Source organism: Anomalospiza imberbis, chromosome 1, assembly GCF_031753505.1.
Source record: "Anomalospiza imberbis isolate Cuckoo-Finch-1a 21T00152 chromosome 1, ASM3175350v1, whole genome shotgun sequence".
NCBI lineage: Eukaryota > Metazoa > Chordata > Aves > Passeriformes > Viduidae > Anomalospiza > Anomalospiza imberbis.
The window spans coordinates 133,381,245-133,395,278 of NC_089681.1; the positions used below are offsets into that span (position 1 = coordinate 133,381,245).

General features: G+C 37.4%; 1 protein-coding gene across 3 annotated transcripts in view; it reads right to left on the reverse strand.

Moving 5' to 3' along the window:
• Positions 1-14,034, reverse strand: part of NEBL (nebulette) — a 251,854-nt gene that overhangs the window by 5,118 nt on the left and 232,702 nt on the right. For all 3 annotated transcript variants that reach the window (XM_068212600.1, XM_068212607.1, XM_068212616.1), the window contains one exon: positions 5,331-5,446. In XM_068212600.1, the coding sequence (XP_068068701.1) occupies positions 5,331-5,446 (116 nt within the window). The remainder of the gene's footprint in view (positions 1-5,330; positions 5,447-14,034) is intronic.

Consider the following 14,034-nt stretch of genomic DNA (forward strand, 5'->3'; position numbering starts at 1 on the left):
ACATTGTGTTATGGCTTCAAACAAACATATTTCAAGCCATTCACTGCATACTGAAATATTCTCTTGTTTCATTAATTCACTAGTAACAGTTCATTACATCCAGCCTGGCTAGCTCTGCTTCTGCTCCCTATTTGCATGATTCACAAATAGCTTCTCCTGTGCCTTCACTACAAGAAGAAACATAGTCTTCATCCAGGCCATTAACTTTTCCATCTCACTGAATGTCCTTCATTTCATTAGGATTTTACCCGAATTAAGAATTATCAATGCATTATTATCTAAAGGAAAGACAAGATTTAAAAAATTCTATTAAAATAATTTTTATGAGTACTTATATTTTCATATTCAGACAAAATTTAGCACACAAAGTACCATCATAAGCTAAGATAAATTTCTCCACAAGCCCGCCCACTATAAGACAAGCTTTCAGCTTTTTTCTCTATTTTTCTAAATAGAGTATTTGTTTCCAGTCATAACCAATAAAATGCCATCATTTACTGGAATTCAAAGTGGATTTTCAAACTCAGGAAGAACAGTCTCCCCTTGTATGTTAACAGCAGAATAAAACTAGCTCATTTTAAAATTCCCAAGAGTACTTTCTTTTCCTTACCCTGGCTCTTAACACAAGTCAAAAGCAGTTCAAGCATCACTGATAATATCCAATTTCCCTTCCGGTAATTTTTGCTATGTTACCATATGTAGCTGAATTTTTCTGGTACAATAATTTAGAGAGAAAAAAAAGGCAAAACAGTCAATGTGTGAGTTCATGCCTAGTACTATTGTCTGAGCCTTTTAAAAGCCAGCAAACTTCTCTGCTCAAGAAAACAACTTTGGATTAGTTTTAGTTCATATCATATATAAGGGGGCTTGAGTGTATTTCATAAAACTATTTTTTAAAAAGGTGGAGATTGCACCACATGGAGTGAGCAAGCCATTTGTCACATGTTGGAAATGCGGAATTATTTAATCCAGACTCTATAGGGCAACTGTTCATTACTGTTCCCATGCTATAAATATACTTTTAGTGCAAATTAAACAGGACAGAGAATTCAGCTCCTGTTTAAACACTGGAAAGCATTGAAGACCACCTTTCCTGACAAGACTACCCTGAACTGCATTTGAGTCTTGTGCTATATTATTGTTCTCTGCCATGCCTTGTAGTTTTGCTGACCTACAGGCTGTGACCAAGAGCAGTTCTCAACCAGAGGTATGTGTTTTCCTAGTGGTTCCTTAAAGTCTTCCAAGTGTGCATGGAACTCAATTTTAAAAAGGATAAATTTTTATGCACTATATGACAGTAAGTAATTTCTTGGGTCCTATCATCACCAAAAATCCTTAAATAGTCATAAAGTAGACAACTAGCTGTCAAAAGGCTCTCTGCCTTTCAGAATCTTATTTTTTCCAACTATTTCAACTGATCTCGCTGCTGAGCCTTGAAACTAACTCCAAATTAGCAGTGAAAAATATGCTATTACAACAAACTCAGCAGCAGTTAGCCCTTTAAACAATTTATTTCAGAAGAGTGTCCGTTTAAGAAAAATGGTAGCAAGTCTATATTTGGTATAAGGCAGCAAATGGATTTTGCCTAAAGACATCCTTATAGGTCTCCCTCAAATGGGAAAAGACTGGTGAAGAGATTAAATACTTTATTAAACTAACATAAAATTGGAAAAATAGAGAGGTTTTGCTCACTCAGAAGGATGTTCACTCTTCCTTAGAGCACCACGGCAAAGGACATACCATTGCTGTGTCCTAAAGAGCAGCTTGTCTACATCACTGTGGTGCAGAGTTGTGAAGACAAGCCCACAATTCCAAACTTTAAAAGAATTTATTAGGGTCCTAAATGCTGCTGAGAAACCTAAATTTATGGCCTTAACACCTAATTAGGTGCTAAAAGGCTGTCAGGAGAAATCTCCATAATAATCCTGTTAGCATTTAATGCCTAATTATCACTGCAGAATGTAGTCTGGGCTATATAATCGAGAATTACAATGCCTAAAGGACTCAAAGCAGGGATTTAAAAATGAATTTCAGTGAATTATTTCTCAGTATTCCTCGGTAGTGAGTTTAGCTGGTACTAAGTTTCAAGAAGGTGTAAGTTTGGAGTTCTGGAAAATAGTCCGAACTCACTTGTCTCCCACCTCCTCAAAGGTCTGTCTCACACCCACTGCTTAGACAGACCTGTAAGACTTGTCCATATGAAGAACTGAAATCCAGCTAATATGTTCTCAGCTCCCCAGCCTGTTCTGGGCTGACAGGTGTGTATTTCCACTTCACCCCAGTTCACACCAGTTCTATGGATGGCTCCTTGCAAAGTGCATAACAGTTGCAGCATCCTTCACGTACAACAGCCATCAAGGAAAGCCAACTCAAAGCATAGGTTTTGTTTTCCTACCACTCTTGGATATCAAACTGTGTGTGGTGAACACCCCATAATTTTCCAAATAGGAAAACAGCCTTCAGGGCTTTCTGTTATAAAACACTTGGTACCCTGAGCAACAATTTAATTCGCCCCATTATGCAGAACTGCTCACAGAAAGCAAGGAAACGTTAAGACGCAAAAAATAATGCAATTTATTTGAGGGAAAAAAAGACCTATCCAAAGATTGCATTAGGATCATGCCTAATACAAAACAGAGCTCAAAATTAAATAAACCATATTATGAAAATTTAGAAATTAGAAAAATTCTGCCTCTTAATATAGGAGACCAGTGAACACAATTATAAAATGAACTTATGCATTTTGGGGACAGATTTGATAACAATACAACAACTCAGTTGAAAGGAGTAAATGTACTAGAGCAGCTAACTCTGCAATCATCTCTGCCCTGATATAACCCATGGGATCTTAATCACTTCTGCCCTAGAGATGTCCTGGCAAAACTCAGGCACTGATGAATGACTTTATCACCTTCCCTGCTTTTAGCTAAGCCTCAAAAGCTGCTCAGGCTTTGAGGTCACTATACTAGGATTCCTTCCCTCGAGTCTCCTTCCCCAGGAACTTTCTTCTCATCTTTCCTCCCTCTGTGATTAGCCAGACAACACTGCATCTCTGGCAGTATTGCTCCAAGCCCAGAACTGAACAGGCAGCTGAAAACAGCACACAACATTGTATAGGTTCATCAGATCTCCTACAGCATGTCCACACCTCATTTTAAAAGTGCTCTAAGACAGTCATCAACCTTCAGTCTGTTACACTTAAACACATCCCCAGCCAGGGGCTTCCCCCAGGCACACTCTGAGACCACTCTGTGTTGTCCCAATAGCTGAGAGCAACATCTGCAATGCACCTGGATAAGCTGCACAGGCTAATGAAAATATTCTAGTCTTAAGATAGGAAGACAAGGGAGCCTGGCAGGTTTCTAACTGCATCTGATGGAGCAGAATCATCACCCCAGGGTGGTAAGATCACACTGTCTTCCTCACCAGACTGTCAAGTTAGCAGTCAGCACCAGGCCAGCAGTCTTTGATTTCCTCTCTCTGGAACTGCTTGGGGTTTATTTTCTGAAGGGAAATCCACTCAGTTTTTAACAGCAAAATGAGTTTAAATCATGATATTTGCTGTTTTCATTTTTTCCCATGACAAAATATTATCACTTACAAGGATGTCAAGTGAAAACAGTTTCACAACAGGGAAAATAAATCTGTTGAAATAAGTCAATCTTACTTTTAAAATCCTTTAACATCACTCCCTTCCTTTTCCTATTACTTTCACATTCCCAATTCTGGAAGAAGAGGCAAATGATGATCCTCAAGATGACTGAAATGACACTGTTTTGACAGCCTGTCAGGTAAGTCACTGGGACACAGAGGTATTAGGAAACAGTAGTCATCTCTCAGCCCACAAAGCTGCAAAGGCTGGTAAGTGCACTCTGAGATTTGCAGGCTTCTCCATTTTCTCTCTGCTGGATTTGAGGGCTGTTTGCTCTGCTCCCCAATGACTAGCATGTCTGCTGGCAAAGCCCAGGCTTCCAGGCCTTCCACTTTTTGGATTTTGTTTCTTTTGGAAAGCAACCAGCTCCCAAAGTGCCTCGTAATATCCTTGGAAATTAATGGTTCATTCCACTATCAGCTGTCTCACAGCTGTCATGCAGGTGTCTAAAGAGTTTCTCAGGTTATTGACTCACTCAATGATGGAGGTATCTGGAGCCCAGATTTTACAGTAAGTTAGCTCCCTCAGTCCCAGACAGCTGAGAATCTGACAAGCCTGAAACTACTCACGCCACACAGAAAATCATGACCTTTACAACATAAAATGTCATGGAGTTTCAGTTTTACAAAAAAATACAAGTTTCATCTAATCTTGAAAAAGGTTTTTTTTCAGCTCAGCAAGATCTAAGTTTGGTTCATAATTAAATATTTATTCATCTCTAAAAAAGGTGACAATGTACTAGTCACCTTAGAGGTAGAGGTGACTGACTCAGAGAGGTAGTAAATGTGCATATATTCAAAATAGTTTAAAATTCAAAATGACAATATTTTAAGGTAAACAGTGGCTGGATCTCTAGGCAGCTAGAAAATCTCTAGGCAGCAATATGATTTTAAAAATATGATAACCATTAAAACTGAAATTTTTAAATAGGGAGTTAAAAAAAAGAAGCTTACTTTCCTAAAAATCCCAGCTGAATACCATTCCTCTCTCCCTCCATGACCAGTTACTTTGAAAATGAAATATTCACTCCAGCTTTATATTCCCATCCACCACAGTTGAGGACTTCATGAGGCAGCCACGGTTTCATGAAAAAGCTTCTTCTCAGTTGCCAACCAATGTAAATCAGTTTGGATCTTACGCGAGCTGGTGCACGACTGCTGTGCGCAATTAGAAAGGGCACAGCAATCTGGAGTCTGAGCTAGCTCTACACAAGCAGAACTAATACAGGTAGGCATAAAGCCTGCTAGCACAAAATTAGCAAGTCAAAAAAATTGAAACTGATTTAAACCAACAGGGCGATCTTAAGAGACCACTGGTTTTCATGCAGTGCTAGGAGCATGAATTCATCGCAGAGCATAACATCAAAATTCAGCCTGTGAAACACTGTCCAAGCATCTCCTGTTTTTTTTAAGTAGGTAAGTAGGTAAAGAATTCAGTTATTTCTCTGCTCTCTGAATATCGTATTTTTTTTAATGTATTCTGATATAGAAGTTCTTACCACTGCCCATAGTCACAAATCTTTTATACACATGGGGACTACTAGTTACATTTATGATAAAGACAGTCAAATAGGCCAAATATAGAACTCTAGGGTTTAATTCTGTCATATTTAAGAGATTTCACAATAGCTGATGATGGTGCTTACCAAGCAAAATTCTCCCTTAAATTCAATACTCACCAGACTTGCTGAATGAGGCTGTGAATGCATGGACCTCATGGATGACATACTGGTCTGGTGCATGTATCCATATCCTTGAGTCTGGCTTTGTTGATAAGCTCCAGGGAGAACAGGGGCTGCATTAAAAAAATACACACATTAATTAATTAATATTTTAAAACAGCCCTTACATTTTGTAGAAATGGTAGACTATTTTCACTGTTAATAGCATTAATTCCTCCACACAAAACAGTTCAGAATTATTTCCACAAAGAACATAAGGCTTTTTAAAGGGTGATTTACACATAAATTTAGCCAAAGCTATAGCAATATATCCACAAACACTGTCAGGGTTAGTTGGAAGGAAAAGTTTAACATACCATTAGAAGTTTAATCATTAAGAGGTTTATGAAAGTTTAAGACATCACTAACTCAATTTTGGTACTGACATAGATGAGGCACTAAATATACATCCCATAAGCTGCCATCTTTAGGGAATGAATGATGAAAAAAAGCAAATACAGTTTTGAAATGGTTCATTTGAAATTCACTGTAATTAATTCTCAACTCATTGCAAACTAACTCTTATTTATTAGACTATGAACAAAGAATGATTGTGGTTCACAGGAAGAGGCAGAAATTTTAAGAAGTGAGCCCACAGTCAAGTTTTTAGTTTATTCTGATTCCATCAACATTCTTAGTCCAACACAGAGAGATCAACGCTACTTATATATTTCGAAGTCCACCTTATTCAGTATTTTCCTCTTATCACATAACTGTCCCATTTCTTTAATACATATTTTATTCACATTTTAACACTTCTGTATGCTAATCAATAATATATTAACTTCTATTGTACCAAGAGCTGCTGAAAGCATGAATACAACCAACAGTGATCTCTAACTCTATTGCTCACTAGAAAAGCTTTCATAAACTTCCCACATCTGCCCAAACATCTTACTATGGAACCCACTGAAATAAAATGTGTTAAAAACGTGGCTGATCAAAAAACTGTGAGAAATAAGCCCAGAACAAGTGACTATTTTCCTAGAAAGGCCAAAAAGCATTTTAAAAGCAAAATTAAAAATACTGAAGTGGTTTTCAAAATAGAAAAATTAAAGTTTAGTCATCACATATTTTTGCATATTTTACAAGATTCAGGCTCTCTGAAAATAAAGATTTCTGGCTTGTATGGAGGTTATTAGCCCATCTCCACTGTTATTTGCCAGAATTTTACCAGCTCAATGGGGAATTCATTTAGCTACACTGAAAAACAAATGTATTTCTGCTGATACTTTTCAAGTGGTCTATTTAGCTGATAGTCTATCTCCTCTTCCAAAAACTGTCTTTTGGTTAAAGGAGATAGAGCTTATGCAGCACATGATTAAAAAATCTTAAAACATGGAGTCATTCAGCAGTCCAGCACTTCCTGGGATAGATCTCTTAAGCTTGTTGGGAAGGGCCACTTCTGCAGCAGCCATCACACATAGATTCAAAAAGGAGCAAATCTAACATAAGATTTAATGGGGTTCACATTGTGTGAAAGGACCAAGGACTTGTAAAATGAAAAAAACACATGGGAAAAGCAGGAAAATCCAATAAAAATATATTTATGATAAGTATTCATATATGCACTAGTATTACTCCATAATTCTCTGCTTCTTGAGTTGTCAGGACAAGAAATGCATGTCAAAAAAATGGATTACTGAGAAAATTTTTGCTCAACTATTTCAGAAAGAAAGGTCAACCTTGTGCTTTCAGCAAGTTGTTTTACTAATCCTGCTTCTCCAGCTAACAATATCATTGATTTCAACAAAGGTTCCTCTTAAAACTTCCATTTAGTTTTAGTTAGCATATTCAAATGCACTGTGTGTAATTACAATTTGGGATGCTACACTTTGCTCTACTATACTTGTAAAGATAACTAACACTATATATTAACTAGGGGTTTTCTTATTTAGAAAACATGCTTCAAACTATTGTAATTAATAGATTGTTTTGTTAAATGAGGGAAATTAAAGTGATATGCAGTCAGATGCAGCATTGGAACATGATGAATAATGGATGTTTGAGAAGGGCCAAGTTCATTCTAATGACATATAAGTAGAAAGACATTCTAAAGCAGTTCAATCATCAGAGAATTGCCGCTCATTAACATATTCACAGAATTATCATGCATTAAGTGAATAGTCCTAAGTAGTTCATCAAATAATTTATGTTTGAATGTTGTTACAAGCTATTTCCACATGAGCAGATGTGGCCCTTTGTGAGAAAATAGAGAAAAACATAATTTAATCAAAGGTTCTGCGATCAAGCTGGAATTAATACATTTTGTCTAATTCACCACCAGCATGAACTGTAGGCCAGTTTGTGGAAGCCAACAGCGCCTCATCTCCTCACACCAGCAGCAAATTACTTTTATGGGTTGAAAACTAAGCACAGCCTGAACTTTTTAACTTAATAGGAGGAGTACCTCCAGCCAACAATGGCCACTCATCAGCCAGCAGCAAGCCTGCCCTGCAACAACAAAGGGCTGGTAGCTCTTCCCTGGTCCCTGGCAGGGTCAGACACCCTGAGAGTCCCTTTCTTCTTCCCAAGAGAAGCAGAGGCTGGTAGGAACCTTTTGCTCTTGATTTCTTCTCCCCAGAAAAGATCTTTCTCATTTCCTATCAATCATCCCTTGTCAGCACAAGGCAGCAAGCCCACTGATGGTCAGCTTCATTGTAACCTCCAAGTCAACTGGCTTATTCTGGGGAGGATAACCCATAGCTCCTGCCTCTGTGACAAGCGACAGCTGCAGGTCTGAAATGTGCTTTCCTCTTTAGCAATCAGTCTCTCACAAGCTGAGAGAATTCTGTCAAACTGACTCAACAAAGCCATTTGCTACTTTACCTGCAATGATGGAAAACATAAATCTACAAAAATAAAGAATTTCTTCCAAAGCATGAGAAACTTTGGGAAGTGATAGGAATTGTAGTATTAGAAAAAGATTTTATACAAACAAAAAGAAGGATTAGCTTTGCTGATTATCTTCTAGTCATTTATTTAGGTATCATACATGTGAGCATAAATATCAGCACATACTACTGTTGAAGACACTTGCTTGAATAATTCCATGTGGGCTGGGTGTTTTTTCCATTAAAAGAATACTATAGTATTCTACAAAAAACTTCAAAAACAATCATTATTTTCTATCAATTTTAACAAAGAATACTGAAGAAACTTTCAGAGGATGGTCTATTTGGAAGGCTATTTGGGAATCATATAAATAAGCAGAATAGTGAAGAGACAATGTCTGAACTGTGTTTGTCATGACATACAGATAATTCAAGGTGAGATTAAATGATGCAGAGAAAGAGTTTGACTTTTTTTCATCACCATCACACATAGTTAACTGCAATTTTTTGGCTAAGTCAGAAGAATAAAGTTCTATAACATCATTGATTGCAGCAGCAGCAAAAGCAATGGTTTTAGCTAACCTAAGGGAATAATAAAATACAGTGGTGGAACATGAAATTCATTTAACTGAAGCCAGATTTATTGGTGATGGAGCTGAGGGCTGACCATTGCTCCCAGAAGTACAGGTAGATTTTTTTTTTTTTTTCCCTGCATTAAGACTTTACCAGATGCATTCTGATTTATCAAAAATTTTTTTTTTCTTGTCCCACTTACCAAGCAAGTCAGATATTCATTTTAAATTATCTACTTGAATAAATGTATCATATATCTCTTACTACATCTTTACAGGCTTCCTCAGAGAAAAGAGCAAGGAAAATGAATGAACATTATGTAAGACAAACAGACAGGAAGCCTCCAAGAAAAAGAAGCAGCTGAAAGAATGATAGCAAGTATCAACTCTCTGCTGCAGACAATGGGGTCTGCAGAAGGTCTGATCAGGATATGCTTTGAAAAGAACTGGGAAAGAAAAAGGTCAAAATGTAGAAACAGGAACGGAATACTTAAGACAGCATCGTATAACTATGAGCTTAAAAGGAAATGTTATGCTAAAAAGAAAAAAAATCAGTTAAAAGTTAGGTTCTGAGATACATTTTATCAATACCATACTTAAACTCTCTTCCATTCTTTTGTACAGCAGAACCTTGATAATCCATGATAAAAAAATATATCCTCAGTGGTACTTTTGCCATTTACTGCAACACATGCCAATTACTGAACCACATGTAAAATAACCACTCCATTTACTCTCACACACATCATACACTTCTAAGGATTTAACAGGATCCTTCCTATTCTAATAATACCTCAAGTCACAGTTTCACTCCAAAGACTTCATATAACTCACAAAGAAAATAGCAACATTCTCTAATCATAATGTGAGAGAACACAAAGTAAAAATAAAGATTTGGATTACTATGTGCTTAATTCTAGTGTCTGCAATACATTAGGTGGAAAGGTGTAGGCTTTCTGAGTGGCACAAAAGAACCAGAATACAGCATCATCATAAATCTCTCTGTTACTGCCATTACAATGAGCTCACCCAAAACAGATCAAGCTGCTTATGGGAATCATGGTCATCCACATATATGGAAGTCCTTCCCCTTTTTTTGCCTTGTTACTGTGGTATTTTCCACAGGTTGCTCCATTTGACGCAGGCTTAACAGACTTTGTTTAGAAAGCTTTTCCCACAGTTTTCAGTTCCTTCTTTCTTTTGCTCTTCCCTTAGAAATCCTCAGCTATGTCCCAGGCAACAGAAGACATATCAGAGTGATGCAATCACACACAGGGAGATGCAGGCCTACAGGACATTCCTGGGGACTCAGGTCACCCCATGTGCTGTCCATGTGCACAGGTTTGAACTGCAGGCCTGAACGGCACAGCCCCTTTGACACTTCCCAGTGTAACACCCGGCTAAGGAAATACAACTTTAGGAACTACAGGAAACAGAACTGTTACTGCTCTCTTAAAGCTGGTGGATAAAAACCGATACCTTTTAAAGCCTTCTCCAGAAAGTGTTAAAGAGGTTGCTTTGATTACAAATTCTGGGTAGATAATTTTTTTTTTTGTTTGTTTTCTATCAATTTCCCCAGATATTGGCTGCTGCACACCATCACTGAAATATTTAAACTGAATGTTGTTCTCAAGAATCCTCTAGAAATAATATAGTCTGTCCCCATTTAAAATCACAGCCAAATTTTCAGATAGGTTGAGTTTCTTCAGGCCTTGTCCTGTCAATTTTTATTTTGGGATGTAGATTTTAATACACCTCTTCAAGCAACCACAAACCCTCCAATTTCTCCTCTTTATTTCCCATGTTCTTGAGATGAGCTCAGCCCAGCACTGCATTAATCATATAAGCAACTTGAGAAACAGTTTTAAGGAGAGATTTGAAGGAGAGTAACACATTAATTCTGCAGAAGTTCACATCCTGCCCAACAGCAGCATAAACAGAACATAATTGTTGCTAGCCAAGAATTTAGTAAGAGATTTAAAGAAGGCCCATATCACAGGCTAATCGGAAACACGAATCTTGACACTTTGGCAACAAGTAAGGCAGGTTAGATGTGATGAGGGTACAATGTTAAAGAGGCACAAAGAGTAGAAAAGTAACTTGACTGTTATGACAGCCAAGCTTTTAGCAGACATTTAAAGATGATGTGCTGAACCTCATTCTCTGCTGAAGTTAATATTTTTGAAAGAATTTGGCAGGAGTCATGAGAGGATATGTCTCCAGGAGATTACAGGCAGTCCAGCCCTGGTGCCCACTGCATATCTGAGGTTGGTTCCCCATGAGCTGGCTGAGACAGCCTAACACTGTTGCTACCCCTTCCTTCCTCTCAGCTAGGTTGTTCTTCTGCTGGCTTGGTGAGCTCAGCCAGGATCAGATCAAATATAGTGCAAGGACAGAGGCAGGACCCAAGGCCATGGACAGCAGGAAGCAATGAACAGCTAGATCAGCTCAGCTGTTGCAAGGTATGTCCCCCTAAGCACCTCTCTATTGTGCAAGCTGCCTCTGAAATAAAACCACAAAAGAGCTGAGCCTCTCACAGATGCTTCCTCCAGATGTCCCAGCACCCAGCTCCAAACAAAGCACCCCATGTAATGCAGGTGCTCCTATGTGCTCGCATGTGGCAGACACTGCTCAGCTACTTGCAAACTACTTGCATCCTAGGTCTCCCTAATACTTTTAAAAAGTCATAGTGGAAGTTTAGAGAATATTAAACCTAATACAGCCAGCAAGAGTTGTTTACTTGACAGCAAAAACAGGTGTCAGAGAACTTAAACCTCCTGCCCAGGGAGGTTGATATGAGGTACAGAAATCTGCAGCCACCCCACAGTACTGAGCAAGGAGATGGTCTCTAAAGAAGACAGTAAAAAAGCAGTCGCAGAAGTAGAGAAAACAAACAGAAGAGTACAGGAATGTTAGACAGATACAACATTAGCAAAACCTCAGTAATAATTTTACAGCGCAGAACTGACTGCCTACAGACAGACTGACTACAAGAATGCTCCTGTCCCCGAATAGGAGGATTTTTTTTCTTTAAATCCCAAAGTTTCATGCAAAACGTAATGTTAAAAATTGGGTAAGGAAACTTTTTTTGCCAATCATATCAAAGTATCTATAATTTTCAATCATTATCAGAGTTTATGTGGCTCTTCAATATTAAATATATTTCAACACAAAGCTGGATTCCTTGTTTCAAAAATCTCAAACTGAAAAATGTGGTTCTGTTGGCATTGAGACATTCATCACATGTAACCCTTCCTATATAAAAGTTTTCCTTTTAAACTACTATCTTCTGATGAACATTTAAAAATTCCCAACTTATCTATTACATAGTTTTTTTTTTTTCTAATCAGAAAGAGTAGCATAGCACAGTCAAATTTACTGGGAATAGTTCAGATTTTGTAAGCAATATAAAAAGCACTAACCTGAAGACTGAAGATGATGAGATCTGATACAGAAAAATGCTGTTTTTAGAATAGTAGAAAACACCATGGTAAGGCATCTTGGCATTTTTTCTTGTAAAAGTAACTTTCTCTTCATTTCTTTTGGGTTTTTTCCCTCTTTTCCTTGTCCTTTACTAGTCAGTTAGCCTGCCTTCACGGATGTCTGAGCTACCAGGCTGGTTGCTCTCAGTGGTTCTGTCAGAAGCAGCAGTTTGTCTGCATGCTATCCATTATAGGAGTCAGTAATAGTTAGTAAATTGGTATATCAAACCCAGATATAATTAGGTTGTCGAAATAACAACCTGAAAGTATGGCCTAATTCACAGAGGGTGTTAATAAATATCTGCCATGCTCACTGACCTCATTAGAATTGAAGCTGTGAACTACTTGGATTCAGTAGTAAATTCAGAATGTTACAGCTTAGGAAGTTTCCATAACCTAATTTCTAAAGATATAAACTGTGCAATCTTCAAATACTTTAAAAAACTATGGAGAGGAGGCCAACAAAAGTACTGATCTTGTGTTTAAGTATCATTAATTATTCATCATGCAAAAAATCAAGACATGACTACTACTCTCATGACTACTTACTGACACACTACAGTTTATAAAATAATGTATTTTAAACTAAAATTCATAAATGTCATGATTAGACAAAGGTTGTTTAAAGAATCGTTATTTCAGAACACCATTTCATCAGTTAGCAATAATTAACACTAACTATATTGTATCCACCATGTAAACTGAAGTACATTATTATGGGAAATGCAGAATCATGCAATTATAACTCCTGAGAGTAACTTCAACATAAGAAATTAAAATCTGATTTAGAATGAAATTGCAACAAAAGATCTCATAGCTGTTGAGCATATGTCAGAGAAAACTAAGACATTTTGAAAGGAGCTATAAAAAAATGTCCAGTATGCTTATGGGACACTGGAATCCTGTGTTTTATGTGAGGTTTCCTTTTAGGCAGGGACTATCTCATATTTCAGTCCAAAGTTCTTGATTTGTATGAACAAGCAATAATAATAGTTATGCAGGTCTTTTTGTTTTAAGTCCATCATAAATCCAATAGCAGATGAAGAGGGAATTTGAGAAATACTAGCTAGGACAGCGGAAGAACAGTTGGCAAACTGTCTCTAGTACATCATGGTCTACGTGTCTGGTGATTCAGACCTTCTTAATTCTTCACATTTTGAGGAATGGTGGATCCATTAATTCCATTATATTCTTTTTCATGGCAAATTATCTTCCAAGGTCCATTCTGGCCTCTCTGAGGGTTCTAAATATCTGTATTTCAAAAGTCAGTCTCTCATGGACAATTTTTTTCCTTAAAAAAAAAGGAGTATGGCTTTCATTCCTCTTCACAGTAACTGCGAAATAGCAATATATTTTTAAAAAGCCATAGGCTAGCACAGACTCCAGAAGCCTTGTCTGCAAGCAGTTATCAAATATCACAGTCTTGAGAAAAATGAAAGGAACTCAGGATGTCTTATTTTCTATAGTCAGCATTAAAAGAAAGAGGGCAGTCAACAGGACATCCATTCACATCATTAAAAGACAATAACACAGGGAATATTTTTGCAAGAAAGAGATTGTGGGTACTGCTTAGAACATCATTTTTACTGAGGTACAGGAATTGGAGGATCCTGGGTAATAGCTCAAAAGCTTTTGTGATCATTAATACATTACTGTCATAGTAAAGCATCACAGAGTTGTTAAATATTAACTACACATAATTTAGCGCTCTGGCAACAGGAGAGGAGAAGAAGCCAAATCTCAAACAAGCCATAGAGTCCCTGCCTGTGTCTGA